The sequence below is a fragment of the Pistacia vera genome, unplaced genomic scaffold, assembly GCF_008641045.1.
Source record: "Pistacia vera cultivar Batoury unplaced genomic scaffold, PisVer_v2 Contig464, whole genome shotgun sequence".
Classification (NCBI taxonomy): Eukaryota; Viridiplantae; Streptophyta; class Magnoliopsida; order Sapindales; family Anacardiaceae; genus Pistacia; species Pistacia vera.
Window position 1 is genome coordinate 572,674 of NW_022196295.1, and position 24,537 is coordinate 597,210.

A 24,537-nucleotide genomic window follows, 5' to 3' on the forward strand; every position below is an offset into this window, starting at 1 on the left:
TACAAGTTTGTTGTGGGCTATTTGGAACCCGCAAAAAAGAATTGTAATGTCATAAAATGGTTTCAAGAACTTGCATATCCTCTCCCCCCTATCACATTCTTCATTTGATGGACAATATTTATAACTGAAATATGTCAAAGACAAATCAACAAACACAAGACAATATATTAACACTTTCAAGCATTAAAAAAGTGGAATTCCATCTAGTGGGAACATCTAGTGGCAATCCCATTAAGCTTCTCACACCAATTTGTTCAACAAGTACTTCTCCAAACTTGATTCGTTTACCCTCAGATCCTTTAGAATGTTTCACACTTGAACAATAAGATTTAAGATATGTGTACAACATCGCACATGGAAAAAATCTCTACTACATAACAAAGCATTTTGCACACAAAGTTGACTCTTTAACATATCTTTCATCTTATCATTATTACTTGCATTGTCCAAAGAAAAAAAAATTCCTTTCAATTCCCCTTTCTTTTAAGAAACCAAACACTTTATCTATCAAAAGAACCCTTGAATGTGGAGAAGGAATGTGGCAGTAGTTGAGAATTTAATTTTGTAACACCCAATTCTCATCTATGTAATAAGTGATTAAAGAAATATACCCTCAGTCGTAAAAGAAATCCATATATCAGAAGTTAAGCATATTTTATAGGAACGCTCCCTACAAGCTTTGCTTTTTCCTTCTCCCTTCTATATATTTTTAAGCAATCCACTTTAGCGATGTTCCAAGTATAAGACTTAACTACTTTCCTAATTTCAAACGAAAAAGATAATAGCATTTTATTCCTTCATAATACTTTCATTCCATTAATTTCTATTCACATATTATTTTCATTCCATTGATTCCTAGTCTACAGATCAAACATGTAATAAATGTTTAGGACAATAATGCAAACACACCCTTGACCAACTTGCTTTTAAGTGATTTTATATGAAATATTCTTAAAATATACAATTAAGCTAAAAGTTGGAATTAAAAAATTTAAAGTAAATGAGTATATAAATAAATCCAGAAACTTTCATAACTAATTTATTTTTTTAGTCAATTACGCAATACCATACGTTGCAAGTAGAATAAGTAGTTGAAATCATAATTAATATTCTAATAGCTAGATTAAAATATATTTCAATTAACACAATAGTTTAATCTTTCAATTAAGAAATACTGCGTAGTCATTAATCTGCCTTAATAATTAAATGTTTTAGAAGGATATAATTGCTTAATATAGCTTCTGTATGATACATCTGTCACTTATTGTTTATGGTATTCTCAATAACTAGTTTTATTTATTAACATGTTCGCTTATGTAGCCATAAGCCATTACGTATGTTTCTTCATATTTTTAAAAGGAATTGCAATGTTTGACATACAAGTGTCCATCATAGAAGAACTGATTTTTTTTTTTCCTTATTACTATAAATTAAAAACATTCACCGTAAGCCCAATAAAATAATTAATTGGTGCATGGTTATAAGTATTTATCAAGGCATGTGTCTTATTACGTATTAACAAATTAAATAACTTGTACTCAATAAAATTAAAAAAATAAAAAGAATATTGATGCAATCCTTATTCAAATACACAATTCGATTAAAATATATGGGGATACATTGAACTCTAATATAGAAAATAAATAATGTGATGTATGATTTATATACAAAATTTATGACACTAAACATAAAGTTACATCCAATCAATGAAGCAAAATATTTAAAAATAAAATTTTCCAACTATAATTCTTCGAAATTTTTATATGAATATTAATTCACTTGTTCTCAATAGGCTAAATCCTTTTGGTCTGAATTATCCTTTTCAACCACACCATCGTGACTGCTTTCTTTGAAGGCCAAACACATGAAACGTGGAAACCATATGTTTTGTAATTAAAAGAGTCGTTCAAAGTATATATTGGGTTGGTATTAATATAAGACTTACTAATCAATAGATTATTGATAACATCAAAAGTATGTATTCGTGAAACCAATAACATAATATACATCTGTTGGATATTATTTATGTACGTTTAATATTATAATATGATAATAAAATAATTACTTGTCTTGACTCAATCACCAATAACTTCTAAACCATGAATTATTTTGAATGAATGCACAAAGATTTATGTTACAAAATTCTATCAAAATTTTGAAATACATTAGCTTAATCCTATTAGTAATATATTAAGTCCAAAATAATATACAGCCCAATTTAATATATCAAAAATATTCTGAACAAAACAAATAAGTTAATTCTAATAAATCTCATAAGGAAGAAAATGGAATAAACCATTTTGATGAATATTTAAAAAAAAAAAAAATCATTGGTTAGAGTTATGGATCACTGTTGGTAGTGCAATATGATTTGGTGAAGTACCATGAATACAATCTTCTTATATTATAAAAAGTGACAAATTCAGAATAGAACAAAAGAGTTGGGTGGGAGTAAGGGCAGATTATTTTTTGCCAAAGCCTTCTAGAAAGGCAGGCGTATTGCATCCACATGTTATTTTTATTTCCTTTAATAATAATAATATTACTATTACTTTACTGGTGGTGGTCCTCTTTCTTCTACTATATATATATATATTTTAGTTGTGTCCACAACCACTGCTTTTTTTTAATACATTTTTATCGTTACAAATCACTATGAAAACTCTTTTCCGTCATTTTCTTCTTTTTTTAATTTCTTTAAGCATATTTTGATTCTTTCTTTCTGTTCTTTTCATGACGATTAAGTGGAAAATTAAATAATCAAATATTAATTGATTGATGGTAGACTATTTTTTGACATTTCTAAGGCAATAATCAATAATCAATTATTAATTTATGGACTGATTTAGTATTAAGAAAAAATATTCATTAAAATATCAATTATAATGGACTCTATCTATACACCTTCCTTTGTTTGTTTGTTTTTATTATTTATTATATTGTTTTTAAGAATTAGAGTCTGTCAAAAAGTGTAGGCCTGAAAGGGAAATTTTTATTTCTTAATAACAATTTTTCTTCAAGCCATTTGTTAAAAGAAAAAAAAATGGGAAATACCAAATTATATATGACTTAAGTACAAACTATTTTTCTTTAATTGTTGTAGGAATAAAATATCGCCGTTGAGAGTTGAAATATGGAACTTTAAGAGCATCTCCAAATCACTCTTTATATAATCCAAACTTTTTATTGTAAAGAGTTTCTCCCATGGTTTTAAAGCTGGCCCGGCCCAGTCGGTTGAACCGATTCGACCAAGAACCGGTGGCTAGACCGGGTCAGTTCATATAAAAAACTGGAATTAGCATTTGACTCGCTTCCACCCGCGATTGGATCGGTTTTTTTGCGATGAACCACCGGTCCAATCAGTATAAACCGAGTCTACTATAGTAAAATATAAAAAAATAATTGAAAATTTTTATTCTCATTGTTAAAAATTAAAATCTGCATTTTAAAATTATTTTTTTATTTTTTGGTTTTTTGCTGACGTCACGGTCCGACTCGCCGGTCAGACCGTTCGACCTATCAAACCTGTGACCTAGTGGCTTGGCTAGGTTGCCCCTTGGGTCGGGTTTTAAATCCTTGGTTTGTCCATAAAAATAAGAGTTAGTATACTCTTTATTCTTTAAATATAAATTAAAGTGTGAGTTTGACTCTTTACATCTAGAGAGTCAAATTTGACTCTCTATCCTAATTTTATTTAATAAATTGTAAGTTTCTATGCATTTTATTCTTAATTCTCTCTTTTATTAGAGCATCTCCAAAGGAATCATTATATGATCCAAACTCTTTATTATAAAAAGTATATCCATAAAAACAAGAGTCCAACAGACTCTTTATCTTTTAAATATAAATTAAAGAGTAATCGAATTTGACTCTCCACATCTAGAAAGTCAAATTTCACTCTCTATTCTAATTTTAATTAATAAATTACAAATTTTTATACATTTTGTTTATGAATTCTCTCTCCTATTAAGTCTTTTTCTTGAAAATAAAGAGCATCCTCATTAAATTTAAAAAGTCTATTAGATTTGAATAAAAAAATTGTTCTTTATATTTAAAAATTAATGAAGATACTCTTTATTTATATGAAAGATGCTCTATAAAATAAAGAGCATCATTGGAAATGATCTTTAAGTCTTTCTCATCTTTATTAAGTCTAATTTAAAGAGTCTATTAGATTTGAATATAAATTTTGTTCTTTATATTTAGAAATTAATAAAAATATTTTTTATTTATGTGAAATATGTTTTTTAAAATAAAGAGTATTAGAGATGTTATTATATTTAAATTTTTAAGGTTTAATGGAGTTCTAGATCATGGGGAAGTCCAACTGCAACTTTATTTATTGATGGTTTCGAATCTGATGGATTAATAATTTCCTTACCTAACGGAGCTTAGGAGAGATGAGTTAAAATTAATATGAATCCTGACTCACTACTTAGCCGGACACAAGAATCAATAATCAGGGATTGAGGAAAGAATTCCAAAAAATGAAGAAGAAATAAATAATAGAATAGAAGAAAGAGTTTGAATAATAAAGGCCACCTAAAAAGACAAGAATGAGGAGAGGAGGAATTGATGAGAAGAGACAGGAGTAGTTGTGTTTCTGACATCACCCATCGACCAACGAAGACCCCCCTTTCTCATCTTCATCTTCCATCCCAAACTCTTTATACTTCACCAACATCTATCTAATTCCCTACGTACTTTTATTTATTTCCCTCATTTATTATTTTTGGTCAGATCCAGGTTTTAATTTTTCCATCTATTAATATTGTAATATGGAAAATCATTCAAATTAAGATTGTTTCAACAGGTCGATTATTCAGCTCTGAGGATCACTTTAATTCAAATAAATAAAATTAATTAGCATGCCATGTTTGTAAATTAGGAAGGATACAGTTGATTGGAGCTAAATGTTAATGCACCAACAAAACTGAAAGAGACTGGGGCAAACAAGTTTGAATTTTCTCACTTGTACATGAAAAAAGGTAATAAATTTCATTAATTAGAATTGCCTAACAACCAAAGTCATCACCGATTTAATGTTCAAACATATGAATATTTTGACCATTGAATCGAAGCTATAGCTAAGCTTCTAATTGACACTGTAATATTAGATGTAAAAGAAGGCTATCGAATCAAGCATAAAATCCCAAAAAAAATATAAATATATATAAGAATTTTATCTCAAAATTTCTAAGTAAGTTACGGAATCTTACAACTATATATATGATATTCTTTTCTTTTCCACCACAAATTATCATGTGACCACCAAAAGTTTGGCCTAAATTTCAAGAATCCAAGGGCGAACTGTAATATCTGTAAAGATTATTTTGAGGTGTAATTATTCTAGTTGCTATTGCCCTGGGCTTACAGCTACACGCCTGGCTATTTTGAAAACCTAGATTGCAACACAAACACACCCCAGTCTTTTTTTTCTGATTTGAAGATTCATCATTTACTTTGATACAAGAACTCGAAATAATCGGATTCTGTTGTGCAGGAAGGCCTATGGAGAGCTCGAGATTCAGTTCTGGGTAAACTTCTTCCGTCGTTACACCACTGCTACTATTTGAATCTTCATTTTCATTATTTATGTTACTCATCACAATTAACTCCGAAACTTCTTGCTTCTTTGTTTTTTGCATATTTATCTGAAAAACAACGTTGTCGTTTGCAGCAGTAGAAGTAGTATTTGTGTTGTTGGAGCTTGAATTATTGTTGCTTCTTTTCTTAGGTGTAGAAGTGATGACTGAATTGAGTGGACGATGAGTTTGAGGATCGATTCCTCGGCTATAAAGCTTTCTCTTTATGTGAGTGTTCCAATAATTCTTGATCTCATTGTCAGTTCTTCCAGGCAACCTTGCAGCGATTAGAGACCACCTGAGAATATATTCCAACAATCTCATCTTTAATTCCATAAAAAAGATTCTTCATTTTCTCTAAATCTTAAATAGACTATATACAAAAACAAAAAAGAAAAAGAAAACTATGTGGTTGGGAATTTTCACATACTTGTTTCCAAGTAAGCTATGGAGGTTAATGATGAGTTCATCTTCTTCTTCAATGAAGTTTCCTCTTTTGAGATCAGGCCTCAAGTAGTTTATCCATCGAAGTCTACAACTCTTACCACACCTCAGTAAACCTACAAAAAAATAATTAATGAAGAATGATTACCAAATTAACAATGAATCCTCAATAAAACTCTCTCTGGAAATGGCATACCGGCAGCTTTAGGAAGAGATCTCCAGCAACCTTCACCATGAAGTTTGATGTAATTGATGAGACGCTCGTCTTCTTCTTTAGTCCATGCGCCTTTGTTTGTGTGTTCTTTCTCACAACAAGGAGATCTACCCATGTTTCAGTTTTTTGTTTTTGTTGAAAGAGAAAGAGGGGGAATAGGAAATTCTTGGTAATGGAAAGAAAGAGAGAGAGGAGAGTGAGTTTGTGTGTTGAGACGATGTAGGAAATTGAAGAGAGGAAAATATAAACGAAGAGATAATAAGGAGAAGGGGGCAATTGACTCGGGGCCCCTTTGGTTTTTGATTAAATTAATTTTATTTTGGCAAAAGGGTATTTGACCGAGTTGGTGAGAAAGACGAGTGGTTACAATTAAGTTAGTGCTGGATTGGGTTGGTAGCTCTACTTTTGATGTAGTTGAGGTTTCATATATTTTTTCTTATTTCTATTTTGGTACCTCATTTTTGTTGTATTTGCATCTCCTCTCTTTTTTAATCTACTTCTTCTTTTTTTAATTACTACGTTTTTATCTTGTTAATTAATCCTCTATTCACACTATAATAATATTACGTATGTAACACATTTGTTCATTATCATGATTTTTTTTCTAAACAGTGAGGTTTATAACACATTCTCTTCATTCAAAACCACGATTCCTTCAAAGTATTAATTAAGATATGCAAGAGATACGTAAATATTATTATACTAATTCAATTGATACTCTTGATTCTTTTTTCTATGCGGTATTTGCACCTCTTTTCCTTTTAAACCTACTTCTTCTTTACCACTAGTTTATTATTTAATTTTTATTTTGGTGATTAAATCCTCCGTTCACACTACAATATTACAAATCGCATAATACGTTTGATTATCTTATCATATGTTCATTTTTTAAAAGGATTTTTAGGATCATGATTTATGGTTTAGTGAAGCTCGATGTACGAGGGAACTTCATTGGAAAAAGAAAAGAAAAACAAACCAGAGACATAAACCAACCTCACCCCTGAAAAGCCAAAAAGAATATAATAAATAAATATTTTGTAATCAATCAATAATATAAAAGATATATAGGATCAATGATATTATACATTTGTCTATACGCAAATTATTATATCAATAAATTAAAACAATTTAGATAGTTGGAATTATATCTAATATATACAGTATGTTGTTTCAAGATGCATTATATATTAGTTATACATGAAATAATTAATTGTAACGTTGAAAGTGTTTTGATAATAATGATTTTAAGAAAAAAGTGATATCATAAGGATTATTCCTATTTTAGAATTTTCTAATTTCCTCTATGTTATAATACATTCATATTCGATTATAATAAAGTTTATTGAAGGAACGTATAATTGAGAACATAGCATGTTGATGCACATTTTTTTCTTTGATTTTTTGGACTAAACATGAAATAACTATGAACATCAACATCCTGCTACTATTGTTGATATTATTGTAAACTAATAATAAGAATTTTGGTTTACTATAACGAAATGAATAGACAATAATTTCGTATTTTGTTGGATGATTAATTTTAAATTGTAAATATGAGCTAAAAGGTAAACTATGTTGCAAAAGCTTAATTAATAAATTCTTCTATAAAAAAATCATAGAATTGATAATTTCTAGTTAATAACATAAATACGTGAGATAAACACATATATAAAAGATGTGAAATAATTCACAAACTTAAAGAATTTACAAGAGAGTTCTTCCTGTTTCTTTTAAATAAATCATGTGTGCTGCCCCGTATATTGGAACATTGTCACATTTAAAATAATTAAATAAAAGAAAAAAGGGAAGATTACCTTGAGCTATTGTCGGACTAGCCCTTTCTATAAAAGATCATTACAATTCAATGCCAATATACACTGCTAATTTAAAATTTGAACTAATTGGGCAAAGATGGTACATTGAAACTTTAATCAAACTCCATAATATTACATTCTCTTAATTTTAAATATTATTTATTTATTTATTTATGAGAGAATCTCATTTTCAAACAAATTCACAAAATATAAGTACATGAATTGCAAATTGTCTAGAAAAAATTTACAATTAACAAGTAATTGCCGTTAAAATCGACCATGCATTAAGGGAAGTAGGTAATTTGACATTTTTTTAATATTTTTTTAATATTTATAAATTTAATAACTATGAAATAATATAATTATCGATTAATTAAAATAAAACATTGGTGTTGTCGAAATTCATGAACACTACACTGCTAATATTAAAACAATCGTCTCGCTAGTGCTAGTGACAATACAAATGGTGAGTTTCTCTTAAATAAGAATCGTTTCGTCAACTTTCCCTACCATTTGCAACAAAACATTTTTATGCTGCTCATGTTAGCAAAAACGACTAGATCAATCCAAGACAATTGTGTACATTAGTAATATCGATGCTTCAGTGACTCATTCGCATTGGATATTGACAATAACTAATGGCCAATTTTTTCAATTGTTTTATTTATTTTAATTAAGACTTAGGCTATTTGATTTAATTAGTTATATTTGGGAAACTCTATTCGTGTCAAAATAAAATTGTAGAAGATTGCAACTCGAAACCAAAGCAATGAAACCATGGCCTCAAATAGATTTCATTTACCACTTTTGGGGATTTTAACTTCAGTCGCAAATTTGGAAAATAAGTAGAGATCTTTTGGTCAATTGCTTTATAAAATTTGGGCAAATTTTCCTTTGTGCTCTTGAAATTGATTAGTTAGTACAAAGTTTAGCACGTTTTCTCAAAAATTGTTCAACTTTATAGTACCTTGTCCTTGACATTATGTCATTGACTTTATCCAAATTAAACCCAAGTCATTATTAGTACATCAAAATTTCCCTTATGACATTTGAGAAACCATCAACTCCACCATCTTCTCACAAAATATTCATACAAGCAAACTTATATTTGTTTATGAAAATCATATATTTCAAAAGCATTTAACATACACATTAAAAAGAATTCATTTAAATATAATTTTTTTTTAAAGAAATTATATGCAATATTTATTAATTCAATGAAATCTTTTTATATCAATACATTTTAAGATATAAAATAAAGTAATTAAGTTATTTGAAAATTAAATTTAAAAATATAATAACCATTTAAGTCACGAGCAAGTATGTGTAGCAACAGTACTTAATAGAGTTTGGAAAATGTTGATCGAGATTCTTCAATTTTCCATTGCCTAGTTATATGACATGCGATGGAAGAACTTTTAAGTGTCGTTATTTCTTGACATTGAATGTTAGCCAAAAGAACTCTTTTAACGTAGACAATATCTACTTGATTATATAAAACAATATACATTAGTCCAACTAGAATCAATAATGTCATAGAATGTGATTTTTGATAGCAATTAAACAAATATTATGATGATCAATTTTCTATTCAATAATTGTAAAAATTTCATATTTATCCCTCGCACGTTAACTTAACTAAACAACTTTAAGATATAAAAATATTAATTGATCAAAATTTGAAAAAGTGAAATTTATTCGATAAAGTAGCAAACCAAAAGATATTGGAAGATAATTTTATAATATTTTTTAAACATTTATAGAATTGAAAAACAACAAAAGGAAAATAATATTGATTTTGAGTTTCCTAAATCTCCTAAAATTGGTAAAAGAAACCCTTCAAATATTATCATAAATCTTGAATGAATTTTTTTATATATAATGTATAAATAAGAGATGTGCTGGGGTCATTCATGGTAAAAAGGCAAAATAAAGGATGTATTGATGCAAATCGGTTTCATCTTTCCAAATTTTTAATGATTTGGTCTTCCTCTATTTTCTTTCTTTCTTTCTACCTGTTTAATTATTTATTTAAAAAGAAGGGATTCTAGAACACTGAGCCTCAACTTACTTACTCCACTTACTGTTGTCAACTTCGGCGGAACAGAAAGTAACTAACTTCCCCTACCTTCCATATCTAATTCATACATTTCTTCTTTATTATTATTTTTTTAAATTCTACCTTCCTTCTCAAAAAGCTTCGTTTTAGAATATATTGTATCAAATTTACAATTTTGAATCACAAGAATTATAATCTTTTCTTACTAATTATAAGAATAAGAATATGTGTTTCTTATTTTATATAAAAATATATAGACATTTATGCAATCAAAACTAGAAAATCGGCCTACACTAACAAAATCCTTTTTAATTCCATAAAATATCATCAAAATATTCAACACATACGACTTTTATTGTCGCACTTTGCAGAATCTCTCTTGATATAAAATGCATTGTTTAATCCACAGGTTATGACTCAGAAAATATTAGTATGAAATATAATAACACCATCCTATATAAGTATTTTACATAATCTCTAAATAATTTTCATTATATAACTTAATTGTCTAAACTTTTCTTAATGGGACATTCTTACAATCTCCATAGGAAAATTGGCCTACACCAACAAAATACTTTTCAACCCAATAAAATATTGTTAGAGTATTCAATATACAACGACAATTTTCATCATCATACTTTATAAAATCTCTCTTGATGAAAATTAAATGTGTCATTGGATCCACAGATTACGAGATGTAATAAGAGTTTCTCTTACAAGTACTTTTCAAATAGTTTTGATTATGTAAGTTAATTGTCAAAAATGTGGGTAAAGGATAGCTTTCATCCAAAATGAAGCTTTCACATCAAGGTGGTAGCGTCGCATATGTCATGGGCAATAAGGGTAGAATATTAAAAGGGAAAATAGTGATATCATTAATCATTTAAGTAGTAGTGGAAGACCGTAGTAGAAAAAATAATTATAATTTATAACAAATTTACCAACTATATTTATTATTTAAGAAATCGGTGTCATTTTCAAAATTCAACCAACCTCCATTATTATTCCAGAAACATAACATGTCACTAAAGCCGGCCAATTTTATTTTATTTATTTATTTATTTATTTTTATGTATAATGAAGTGTATGTTTGGTCATGCTCATCTTCCTACCTTAACTATTCATCCGTTTATAAAATATAGTTGAGGTTGAGCTTCTAGAAAGATTAGAAGCAATTTTAGAAAAAAAAAGGCAGAAATTGGAGAATCTTTTTAGGTTGGTGACCCACCTCATCTTAATTCATACCAAGTGGGTCTTCTTTCTTTTGAATGTGTTTTTATTTTTATATATATTTATATTCTTATCTATGAATGATTCTTTTGACCACATATTATATTGAAGATTTCAAGTACATGGGCATGGTGATGGGTCCCCAACAACATCAAATTAGGCACACCAGAAATAGGAGAAGATCATCAAAATATATCTATTCATCCCTAAACCAGGGACGGAGGGAGGGGTCAAGAAGGGTCAACCTTGAAAAATTAATATATATATATATATATATATATAACTTTTAAATTCACCAAATATATCAAATTAAATTCTTAGTTTTAAAAAAAAAAAAAAAAAATTCTTACAAATACATTTAATAAATTATATAATGAATTTTATATCATATATTTAATTGTACAAAGAACAAAATGAAGAAAATTTATATATTTTATAAAATAAATATCATTTCCAAAACTTGTTTATCAAATTAAACTACTGTAAATTATTTTGTGTTTCAATACTTTTTACTTAAAAAAAATCATATCAATATATATATAAGTTATATAGGCTAACTTATAACTCATCGTCATAGTCCTTTACATAAACTACGGATGCTTAGATGAAAAATCAAACTTGAGATCGTGTGTCTATCCACATTATCTCTAATTTGTTCTAACCATCTAGACTACTCACATTATCCACATTATCACGGATGCTCATATCAAAATATTGAAGTTAGAAAAAAAAAATATTAAAAATTTGTATTTTGATGCATTATTTTAAGGGGTCGAAGTAGAAAAGTAAAATTTCAACAAAAGTTATAATATTTTACTATAGAAGCTAGATAAATCTTTGAATATTTTATTAGTAGAAATTATATTGTAGTTTAATTTGGAGGTATTGTTATTTATGTTTTTCAATAACTTGTTCATTAGTAAATTTTCTTGATTTTGTTTTACACTAATTAAAGTAATAAAAATTTATTCCATATCGTCAAAAACAACCCTAAATATATTAATTATAAAGAGCATTATCAATAAATACTTATATTTTTGTATAACTTATACCCAATATATTATTTATTATAAGTTTATTTACAATTATATTATTAAGTTTAATTAACGTCTTAACCCTCTAGAATGAGTTTCTAAATACGTCCCTGCCTAAACCTATGTCTAAGTCATTTACACATGAGAATGAGAAATAAAATATATATGTGGGTAGAAGCACAAGGATAACATGAAGAGGAGAAGAAATGAGATGTACGANACAAAAAAAAAAAAAAATCTTACAAATACATTTAATAAATTATATAATGAATTTTATATCATATATTTAATTGTACAAAGAACAAAATGAAAAAAATTTATATATTTTTTCATATATTTTATAAAATAAATATCATTTCCAAAACTTGTTTATCAAATTAAACTACTATAAATTATTTTGTGTTTCAATACTTTTTACTTAAAAAAAAGTCATATCAATATATATAGGCTAACTTATAATTCACCGTCATGGTCCTCTACTTAAACTACGGATGCTCAGATGGAAAATCGAACCTGAGATCGTGTGTCTATCCACATTATCTCTAATTCGTTCTAACTATCTAGACTACTCACATTATCTACATTATCACGGATGCTCATATCAAAATATTAAAGTTAGAAAAAAAATAAATATTAAAAATCTGTATTTTGATGCATTATTTTAAGGGATCGAAGCAGAAAAGTAAAATTTCAACAAAAGTTATAATATTTTACTATAGAAGCTAGATAAATCTTTGAATATTTTATTAGTAGAAATTTTATTGTAGTTTAATTTGGATGTGTTGTTATTTGTGTTTTTTAATAACTTGTTTATCAGTAAATTTTCTTGATTTTGTTTCACACTAGTTAAAGTATTAAAAATTTATTCCATATCGTCAAAAACAACCCTATTATAAAGAGCATTATCAATAAATACTTATATTTTTGTATAACTTATACCCAATATATTATTTATTATAAGTTTATTTACAATTATATTATTAAGTTTAATTAAGGTATTAACCCTCTAGAATGAGTTTATAAATACGTCGCTGCCTAAACCTATGTCTAAGTCATTTACACATGAGAATGAGAAATAAAATATATATGTGGGTAGAAGCACAAGGATAACATGAAGAGGAGAAGAAATGAGATGTAGGATCATGATTCATGTGGTAGGTGTTAATCCTAATCCTAATACTGGAAACAATGAGTGGAGGCGGGTCACCATTCGACTTGTCATCACATGCAACACCACCAAAATTCTGGAACAATTTGGTTCTTCACTTTCATTTCACTATATATTTCTATAATTTACAAAAATTAAGGTCTTCCAATTCTCCCTAAATTGAGCCCAGACTCGTTTGTCCTGAAATTGTCGAGGTGAATCCACCCAACTACTTGACTCTGCTTTGATTCAACGGCCGTAGTAGGGCTTGCCTCCCGGCCCATAAGCAATCTCCTTTTACTTTTCTCTTCAGTATGTTTCCTATTTTCACAATAATTCTATATGTTTTAATATGATTTAGGTGATTTTGAATTAGAGATTAACTTAAACAATAAGGGTTGATGAAATGTCATATATGCAAGGTTGGAACATTAGTTAATAGAGAATAGTTTGTATATGTAGCATTACTTTTTTTTTTTAATTGTTAAACTATAACAACTTATTTTGTTTATTTCAAAAAGTTTCTATAATTTAGTAAAAGTTTTAAAGTTATTACAATCTAACCCATAATTTAAAGATTTATTCATAATTGTGAGTCAAGCTATTGTAATACAAATTCATGATCATTCATTTATGATGATCCAATGGTTTAAAGACTGATTAGTTGGTATTATTGATTAATTTATAGTGATCTAATGGTTTAAAGACTGATTAATTGATTTCTGCAATAGATATATGATTGGCTCGAACTCGACTTTGATGTAATCGATTCAAAATTAAGTTTGAACTTGAGTTCAAATCACCTAGCTCAATTTTTAATTATTATTTATTTTAATTTATATATAATTTTAATATAAAATTAAAATATTATATAATATATCGAGTTCAAGTAAGCTCGCAAGATGCTTGAATAGAGTATTATTAAACTCGAGCTCAAGCTCAAGCTTGAGCAGCTCGGCTCGTTTGCATGTCTATATGTGGGTGTATGTATGTGTATATATGTGTATATACATTTGATTATCATAATTCTATTAATAACTTTTGTCATAATTGTAATTGCTAAATTCTATGATTATGAGCCGCAAAACTTCTTGTTAAAAACTTTTGTAACATTTTTGAGATGTGCTATTGTGATGCAATTCGATTTCATCCAGATAAATCATGTCTTATGCTCATTCAAAAAGTTTAAGTGTAATTAGAATTCCGCCAATCAATGATTATGAATCACTAAAGTTCTTATGGAAACTTTTTGTAGCATTTTCAAGTTGTTTGATTTTGATAAAATTCGCTTATATGTGTGTAAATTGCGGCTCATACTCACTTGGAAGGTTTGGGCCAATGGGAGTAATAAAATATACACAATTTTATCTATATCGTAAAATGATTTCATGACAATTTCAAGTTGTTTGATTGTGACACATTTTGATTATATGTAAGTAAATCCTGACTCATACACATTCATTTGTTTAGTTATTTGGAGTAATATTTTTGAAATATTATTATTAGGTAGAATTGAGTGGATTTTGAGAATAGAGAAACAAATATACATTTTGATTTAGAATAAAAATAGGATAAAGAAATAAACCCTTGTTTAGTTATTTGGAGTAGTATTTTTGAAATATTATTGTTAGTAGAGTTGAGTGGTTATTACGAAGCAGGATTTGAAAATTAAAAATGGTTAAATAATTTATGATAAGATTTTGATAATAGAGAAACAAATATACATTTTGATTTAGAATAAGAATAAAATATGAAAACAAACGCACCTTTAAAATAGATGGAAAGTAGCTCAAGTTGCATTTCGCTGAATAATGACATCCTATTGTGGCAGGTAAGAAATATCCCTATTCCCTATTAAAGTGGCCCATGGTTATGAATTTTTGTATTTGAATATTTGCTAACTGGACTTAAATAATATGAAGAATTTTGATTAGAAAACAAAATGGGATGCTTATTGTTGATTTTGTAAAATATATTTAGGAAGTTGCTTTTTCAAAGTGGCTCACCTTGCTATTGTATGTGTATATGGGTAATATGTATATTGACAAATCAAATGTCAAAATTTTAATTTTTTCTTTCCCATTTATGTAGTAAAATGTTAAATTCTGGAATTGAACCAATTTTATTTGGCAAAAACCAAATCAACCAAACCCTTTTACACACAACCCTAGTCTTCAATTATATGAATGAACCTTCAAATCTTTAATGTTGTTATCCCTCTTTACCAAATCTTAAATCAATTATACAATAATTTAAAATACAATTTTGAGCTTTAATACTTGAACTCGTGATTATCAATTATTAATTGATAAAAATCTTGTAATTATAGTGATACAAAAAATCTCCTTATGGTTAAAATATGATAAATAGCAATTTGATAATGTTAATTAACTGATCATATTATAAATTTAAATGGTTCATTAGGAATTTTGTTATTTTATTAAACCTCAAGGATCAATAAAAAACCCTTGAAAAAAAAATATCACTTTACTTGAACCTAGACCCAAACACTCCTTATTTGCATAACTAAGTTGGGCCTAATTAAAAAACAAGAATAGCCCAGTCCAGTACAAGTTGAAGCCCACACCTAAAACAGGAGTCGGCTAAACTTATAAACAATTTTAGTACTTAGCAGCAAAACCCTAAACCCTAATACATTTCAATCCTCTCAACTGAAAACAACTGAGCGAGCAGAGAAAAAAAATGGGTTTAGGTTTGTTGGCTTCAAGGGCAATGAGACCCCTCAAGTCTTCTAATTTTAGAATGTGTGCGCGCTCTATTGTCACTGAAACTGAACTCCAATCATCGGAATCTTCGGCGGCCGAAGCCCTCGTCGGCGGGGCCTGGGGTCACTTCCCCAATCCTGCCAAGCCTGTTGCTTCTTGCGCCATGCCTGCTCTTCCCGGTTCGATTTTGGTTCTTCGACTATATTTTTTTATATTTAAGTTCCTCTAATATATGATTATAGGTTTTTTATTTTTTATTTAGTTCCATAATCAGAAATAGTGTAATTAATCTTATTTCTATGTTAGAGTCAGGATATTGGTTATAATCTGTCATCACAGTCGATCAATAAGTTTTTATTTATTTTATATATGCTGTTTCATTTCTGGCTTTTATGATTTTATCATGTAGATTTTGGCTGGTTTTTTTAATTGTTTGGTTTTTGAAGTTATTGTTTTTGAAACGTTGGTGCTGTTGATTATGTGTGTTGGTTTGATTCTAAAGAGTTTTAGTTTTCAATATGGCTTTAATATCCTTATCTTTATGTTTCTGTGCAGAAGATGTGGCTAGTATTCTCCAGTTTCCTCGTGCTGTTTCTGATAGAGGTTTATCCTCACTGAGATTTTACCATTCATCATATTCTTCTTCAAATTTTTCCGTTGGAAGACGTGGCCTTTCCTCCCTAGCTGGTACGAAAAGCAGTGGAGAGGAAGATGACTTGGAAGAAGGGTTTTCAGAACTTGAAACACCTGCTAGTGAGGCAGTGCAAGAGAACAATGTTGAGGTTGAAAACGATGACGGATTAATTTCTGAGCCAGAGCTATCTGGTGATAATGAGGATATCGAAGATCCCATTCAAAGTGATCTAGAATCATTTGATACTGAGAGTGATCCAACAAAGAAAACTTCGCGAAAGAATAGGAGTTTCTCAGAGCTCTTCAAAACCATCCTTGCTGCTCCAGGTCTGTCCATTAGTAGTGCCCTTGATAAGTTTGTTGAAGAAGGAAAAGATTTGAGCCGTGAGGAGATTTCAATGGCCATGCTCAATCTTCGTAAACGTCGAATGTATGGGAGGGCCTTGCAGGTGATTGACATAATGCTATCTTGACATATGAATTTTATAGCTATTGCTGTCATTTATTGTATTATTGTCTCTGCCACCGATATCTATGGTGTTTGTGTGTACTTCCATAGATTGCATAGCCATCGTATTTTAGCTGTGTTCTTGTATATGTAGTGTATGTTCATATGCCACATGGCCATATGTTATTCATTTGTGTGTATACATACACATGTTTCTGCTGTTGAAAAATTTTCAAATACAGCTGTTACATTATGGTTCGATTTTCACCATTCTCTAGTAATATTCTCTGTCATAAATTATTCCTTAGAATTGACTTGTATGGGTTTGATATTAGATATATGATTTTTCGTTCTGTTCTTCATGCATCAAAGTGCTGCTGTGATATCTTGTAAAAATGCTTGCTCTTAGGTTGTTCTGTATATTTATTTTAGATAAGGAATTGGATATGAAAGTGCAGAGAATTTTATTGGTTATTGGTTCACAAAAGGGCTGTGAGAAAAATGCATAAGTTTAGGTTGCTTCATGTATTTATTTGGATAAGGAACGAGATATATAACTGCAGAGAATGTCATTCACTATTAGTTGAGGGTTTGTAAAAAGAGGAATGAAATTGAACTTATTCTGGTTTCTTTGTTATTCACCATTCAGGATATGGCAAGTAATTGAATAGGAAGTTTGTTGGTTTATAAGAGTTAGTACTTGTGTTAATCCACATTTATAGAAGTTTAACATGTTTGAGTTATGTTATGATGTGTGTGTGTGTGTGTCCGTGCGTCCGTCCGTGCGCGTGCGTGGGCGTGCGCGTGCGCGTCCGCGTGTGTGTCAGTGTGCGTGTGCGTGTGCGTGTGCGTGTGCGTGCGTGTCTGTGTGCGTGTGTGTGTGGCTGTAATTTTTATGCAAATTATGATACCAAGTGTGAACCATTAGACTGCAACATTTAATGATGTCAAATATAATATAAACGGACAAAAGTGCATAGATCTAATGATTCACAATTTTTCTCATAATATGTTTAAAGATTGTGGTAAATATTCGTATATGTATTTGTTGGTCTGATTCATGTTATTTTGGGAAGGCACAGTGCTCTTTATCCCTATCTTGGATTTAGCGCAGAATTAACAATTTGTTGATATTATAGCTCTCAGAGTGGTTGGAGGCAAAGAAGCAGCTTGAATTTGTTGAGCGAGATTATGCTTCTCGTGTTGATTTGATTGCAAAGATACGTGGCATCCAGAAGGCAGAACAATATATTCAGAAGATCCCAAAATCTTTCAGAGGGGAGGTAATCTACCGAACCTTGCTGGCCAACTGTGTTGCTATCACCAATGTGCAGAAAGCAGAAGAAATTTTCAACAAAATGAAGGACCTAGAATTTCCAATTACCTCATTTGCATGCAACCAGTTGCTCCTTCTTTATAAGAAAGTTGACAAAAAGAAAATAGCTGATGTCTTATTGTTAATGGAGAAAGAAAATGTCAAGCCCTCTCTCTTCACTTACAAAATCTTAATAGACACCAAAGGTCAATCCAATGACATAACTGGGATGGATCAAATTGTTGAGACAATGAAGGCTGAAGGCATGGAACTTGACATTCGCACACAAGCCATCTTGGCCAGGCACTATGTTTCTGCTGGGCTGAAAGAAAAAGCGGAGTCTATGTTGAAAGAGATGGAAGGAGGCAACCTAAAGGAGCACCGTTGGGCATGCCGGCTTTTGCTTCCTCTTTATGCAGAGCTAGGGAAGGCTGATGAGGTGGGGAGACTTTGGAAATTCTGCGAAGCAAATCCACGGCTTCCGGAGTGTGTGGCAGCTATTGAAGCTTGGGGAAAGCTGAAGAAAATTGAAGAAGCAGAAGCAGTTTTTGATAGAATGTTAAAAACATGGAATAAGCTCTCTTCAAGGAATTATTCTGCCCTGTTGAAGGTTTATGCAAACCATAAGATGCTAGCCAAAGGAAAAGATTTGGTTAAGCAAATGGCAGATAGTGGTTGCCGAATTGGACCATTGACTTGGGATGCACTCATAAAGCTTCATGTGGAAGCAGGAGAGTTGGAAAAGGCTGACTCTATTCTGCAGAAGGCAGCACAGCAAAATCAATTGAAGCCAATGTTCAGTTCTTATGTGCTCATCATGGAGCAATATGCAAAGCGGGGTGATATCCATAATACTGAAAAACTGTTTCATAGGATGAGACAGGTTGGTTATATGTCTCGACTCCGGCAATTCCAAACTTTAATCCAAGCATATATAAAAGCCAAGGCTCCAGCTTATGGAATGAGGGAGAGAATGAAAGCAGATAATATATTCCCAAATAAGGCTTTGGCAGCAGATTTAGTTCACGTCGACCCGTTTAGGAAGACAGCAGTGTCTGATTTACTTGACTAAGGATTTCAACTGCTGCATTTTGGAAATGCTGCTACTGTCTTATCTATGGACTCCATAATATGTGATTTAGGTAAGCATTTTTGATTGTTTGTTTTAGAACACTGGTTTGAACGCCTTGCCTTAAAGCTTAGTAGGAGTATTAAGATGTATGACATTAATATTTTCTTATTTTATGTATTTTCCTATAAAAAACGGCTGCTTCTCCCTCGCTCTCTCAAAACATATATGCATGGTTCACTTTTGTAACAAAATTAACTGACAAGTTAATTATGTTACATATATTATGCATGCTGTGTGAATTTGTTTTGAACAAACATATATATGCTGGCCATAATGCTATGTTGACCTACTTTTACTACTAGATCTCATTCTTCATTTGACATCTGCCTTTCTCTAAAGCTTGAGTTTCTGTTTAAGAAATTGAGAATTCACTATTTTTTTGTTATTGAACCAAAGGAAAAGTCTCTTATCTGGATTTATACTTTTTAGTTTTACCCAAAAAAAGAAGAAAATACCATAAATTGTAAATTATCGTGAACAGGACTTGCTTCATAGTTGACTAAAATAAAAAAGAAAAATATGGTAAAGCACACAGATTTACATTATTGTCATTTGTGTGTGTGTTTTTCCAATGGGACTCTCGTTATTCTGTTTGTTAAAAAGGAATTTGATTTTTCTTTATAAAATTAGTAATAAGTGGAATGGAAATCATTTTTACAGACACTTAAAATCAAGACTAATGATAGTCTTACTCATTTTTCTTATTTACCTTTGTAAATATAAATCATAGTATGAGTATCATAAACATAGTACGGGTACCATATGTTATTTTAACAAAGGTGAGTAAGAGAAGTGAGTAGGAGGAGTAAATAAGGCTAATATTTTTAAAATCAAATCAAGCAACCTACTTATTGGTTTAAGAGTATTATTACGTCACATATCTACATAAAGGTGAAATCTACTATACAATATACATAGGAAGTTTATTCCATCCTTACATTAATTATTTTACTTATACTGCCCTTAATCAATATATGTCCAAAGATAATATCCTAATCAAGTTTATATTCATAATATTTACACAAACTCGTTAAGAGTTGAAAAGATAAAACCAAATAAAATGGGGGGAGTGATTCTAGAGAGAGGCCATTCCATCCTCGGTCTGAAAGCAATATTTGTCTCCTCAGTCCTCACTTCCCTTTAATTACAAACCTGCCCGACTTATATAGGACAATGTTTCTTCATAATTCAAATCTGAACCTGAGAAATTTCAAAGGCATTATTTCTTTATCTTTTAGAAGAAGGAAATCTTGATGGAGAAAAAGTTGATTATTGCTTCTTTCCAAATTTTTTTGATGGTACATATTTTTACAAGAAAGAATAATCAATCTTCAATCTAGACAAACGAGAAAGTTGTTTTCACTTTTCATTCGCTACAAAGTCTTGGAAAGAAAGAGCACTATTAAGGACCTCGCTCAACTCTTACCTAACACAACTTCAAGTATTCAATTTTGACAACACCACCGGGCCATTTTAGCCCACAAACAATTTTTCATGAAGATTACTTCCTTTTCTTCACTACAATATACATCTCCAATTACAATTTTACACTCTACTAAATAAACATCACTCTCACCTTTCTCTTCGTAGCGTGGAACTTGATCTTTCCACATATTCCTTCTCATTAACAAACTATTCCCCATCCATCTTCTCAATCTTTAATTCTCATGGCAAGAAAAAAGCCTCAAGCTTCCACCACAGATGAATTATCGATAATAAAAGCAGCTGCATAGGCGTGGTATCAACATGGTTCCGACTTTGAGGGCGAACCTATGGGCAAATTCGACATCACGAGAGTGTGACGACTTCCAAAACCTTACTTTACAAACTGGAAGCCATGAAAATCACAAAGGAAGATCATAGTAACACACGTACAACCCTCCTCTCAGAATTCCAGCCAAATCCATACTGATGATAATAACCCTATTCTTGATCCTTACGAGATTGAAAGTATTGCCAAACGACTGGATCAGCTTTTCGAAAAACTCTAGTGGCAAGAGGTTTTACTATCATTGGAAGAAAGTTTCAAGAGATGGTGATATTATGAAGAAAAAGTCAAGTAATTTGAGAGGGTTTTGGTAGTTGGTTTTGTGTGGCAGAATGGAAGATATTGCGGTGGCGGATACAAGGTTTTTCAGGGCTAAATGGCCGCGGGAAAAGGGTGTAGCTGACCACCTTCTCTTCCCATAGAACTTGCAGCCCAAGCAGTCAACAAGTCTTCCCCCTCATGGAAATGTGCAAGAAATTAGTGGCAAGAGAATAGGCCAGCCACATGTGCGCATGAGAGATTATATCTCCTAAAGAATAGGCCAACTAATTTACGTATTGTTTTAGTATTTAAATACTAGAACTGCATGACTGCATTTAAGTTGAATTTTGTATTCATTATTATAAAAAAGGAATAGAAGTGTATCTTTTGTTCAACTCTCATTCTTCCTAGTCTCGGAGGTTTCTCTACCTTGAATTAGAGACTCTTGCTTGTTGCCCATCAAATTGGTGCTTTCGTTGTCCTTCTCCCAAATTGGCAGAAGGCACCCGCTTCAAGGTCGTTGACAATAAGCTGCAACAGAATATGTCCGAAATCAAGGAGCTCAAATCGACTTTTCTAGAGCTCCACAGCAAAACTAAATCTCAAGTTAACTCCCTTGAAGCTCAATTCCAAACACAATTATCTTCTCTCGTAGAACAAGTCGTCCACCTAGCTTCCACTCTACAGAAAATCACCTTGACCCAACAACAACACCACACCACCCCCCCAATTCCCAAACACAAGTGATACCCACTTCCCGAACTACTCCGGAACATACCCTTGCCACGACTTCCCGCTTTCGCCTCGACTATCCACGTTTTGATGGCGCCGATCCTTCCCCTTGGCTACACAAGGCTGCCCAAGTTCTTCTCTTCCATCAAATTCCACCTCACTAGCGTGTCCAGATTGCATCCTACCATTTAGATGGCCAAGCTTAGGCTTGGTGGCAATGGTTCTCTTCTCGCAACTTGCCTCCTACCAGGGATCGATTCACTACTGAGTTAGAAACTCGTTTTGGCGACTCTCCCTTCGTCGACCACATGGCCACCTTGGTGAAGCTCAGCCAACACGACTCTATTCAATTGTATATCTCTGACTTCGAACTCCGCTCCAACAAACTCCCAAGTCTTCTCGACCAATATCTTCTTAGCATCCTCATGGTCGCTCTCCACCCAGATATTTGATGTGAAGTCCAAGCCTTGGAGCCCAATTCAATTCGCAAGGCAATGGCACTTGCTAAACTTCAAGAAGAGAAATTCGTAGACTCCCGCAAGCCGTTCAATTGCTGGCCTCCTTCCACTATCGCATGCTCTCCTCGTACTGTCCCTCTCCTTCCCACCCCACCACAGCACCTCCTACAGCAAAACTCATTACTAATGCAGACATGCAACTGTTGGTTTTGCTGGAGAATACAAAGGAGAAAAAACTGATGAAAGAGAGAGAAACGTTGGCTGGAAAACATATTCTATTTTGCATTAAAAAAACAGAGGCTTTTTATACAAAGTTTGTCCATTGTTTCACCTAATATAGTGGAGATTTTTACAGATTTGAATTTAAACTAAATACATTCAACTCATACAAGTTTATGTCAGTCTAATACAACACTTAAACACTGCAGGTTTCAACTAAACCTATCACAAATTACATCACAAAATCCATCAACACAGCAGCTCTAACTACTGCAGCCAGAACAACCACTTTGAACTCTTGTCGCCGAAAGGACTTTAAAAAATACTGACAGAATTTCCTACATTTCCAGCAAAATATCACCTGCTTCAACACTCCTTGATTTTTTTGCTAAAAACACCAAGTTTGAGCCTTAAATCTTCAAACTTGGTTTTGGATAAATCTTTGGTCATAATGTCTGCCACCTGGTTTTCACCCCTGCAATGGACCAGCTCAACTTCTCCATTTCCTTCAGCCTCCCTTACTGCATGAAACTTAATTTTAATGTGCTTCGTACGACCATGCAAGACAGGGTTTTTAGCCATTGCTACAGCAGACTGATTATCACAAAGGATCATAGTAGGCCTCCTCTGAGTTTGCTTTAAATCATTCAGAATTTTCCTAAGCCAAATGACTAGATTCACGGTAGCAACAACAGAAATGTATTCTGCTTCTGCTGTGGACTGAGCTATAGTTTCCTGCTTTTTGGACAGCCAACAAATAGCACATGAATTCAAGAAAAATACATAGCTGGAAGTACTCCTCATATCATCAATGGATCCAGCCCAATCACTGTCTGAGTATCCAACAAGCTGAAAATTTTCAGACCTCTTAAACCAAACACCAAATTTAGGACTGCCTTTAATGTATCTCAGCACCCTTTTGGCTGCCCTGAGATGAATTTCACTCGGGTTGCTCATAAACCTAGAGAGAAGACTTGTTGCAAACATTAAATCAGGCCTGGTTGCTGTTAAGTATAGCAAACAGCCTATTAAGCTTCTGTACAGACCCTCATCTACCTTCATAGCGCCATCTTCTCTGCTCAGTTTCTGATTGGCAACCAATGGAGTATCCATTGATTTGCACTTACCCATGCCAAACCTTTTAAGAACTTCCTTAGCATACCTCCTTTGATTGACAAAAATCCCACATGAAGCTTGATTGATTTCCATATCGAAGAAGTAGGACATTTCCCCAGGTCTGTCATTTTGAATTCACAATGCATGGCTTCCTTAAACTCATTCAACTGACTTGGACTGCTTCCAGTGATGAGAAGGTCAT

The 24,537-nt window shown here is 31.3% G+C and overlaps 2 protein-coding genes across 2 annotated transcripts; one reads left to right on the plus strand and one right to left on the minus strand.

Moving 5' to 3' along the window:
* Positions 1-5,235: 5,235 nt before the first annotated feature.
* LOC116145632 (myb-related protein 308-like) lies at positions 5,236-6,525 on the minus strand. Its single transcript, XM_031431078.1, has 3 exons — positions 6,226-6,525; positions 6,016-6,145; positions 5,236-5,883 (listed from the first exon to the last, which is right to left on the minus strand). The coding sequence occupies exons 1-3, from the start codon at positions 6,356-6,358 to the stop codon at positions 5,292-5,294; spliced, it is 855 nt and encodes a 284-aa protein (XP_031286938.1). The 5' UTR covers positions 6,359-6,525; the 3' UTR covers positions 5,236-5,291.
* Positions 6,526-16,174: 9,649 nt separating this feature from the next.
* LOC116145633 (pentatricopeptide repeat-containing protein At1g80270, mitochondrial-like) lies at positions 16,175-19,929 on the plus strand. The gene is made up of 3 exons (XM_031431080.1): positions 16,175-16,432; positions 16,809-17,335; positions 18,474-19,929. Exons 1-3 carry the CDS (start codon positions 16,231-16,233, stop codon positions 19,719-19,721), a joined length of 1,977 nt encoding a protein of 658 aa, XP_031286940.1. The 5' UTR covers positions 16,175-16,230; the 3' UTR covers positions 19,722-19,929.
* The last annotated feature ends 4,608 nt before the right edge of the window (positions 19,930-24,537 follow it).

Excerpts from the sequence above, each read along its gene's own strand:
- LOC116145632 (XM_031431078.1), bottom strand. The coding sequence starts at position 6,358 with ATGGGTAGATCTCCTTGTTGTGAGAAAGAACACACAAACAAAGGCGCA. Across the intron at positions 6,146-6,225 it reads ATCTCTTCCTAAAGCTGCCG|GTTTACTGAGGTGTGGTAAG; the intron begins GTATGCCATTTC and ends ATTTTTTTGTAG. Across the intron at positions 5,884-6,015 it reads CATAGCTTACTTGGAAACAA|GTGGTCTCTAATCGCTGCAA; the intron begins GTATGTGAAAAT and ends ATATATTCTCAG.
- LOC116145633 (XM_031431080.1), top strand. The coding sequence starts at position 16,231 with ATGGGTTTAGGTTTGTTGGCTTCAAGGGCAATGAGACCCCTCAAGTCT. Across the intron at positions 16,433-16,808 it reads CGCCATGCCTGCTCTTCCCG|AAGATGTGGCTAGTATTCTC; the intron begins GTTCGATTTTGG and ends GTTTCTGTGCAG. Across the intron at positions 17,336-18,473 it reads TGTATGGGAGGGCCTTGCAG|CTCTCAGAGTGGTTGGAGGC; the intron begins GTGATTGACATA and ends TTGATATTATAG.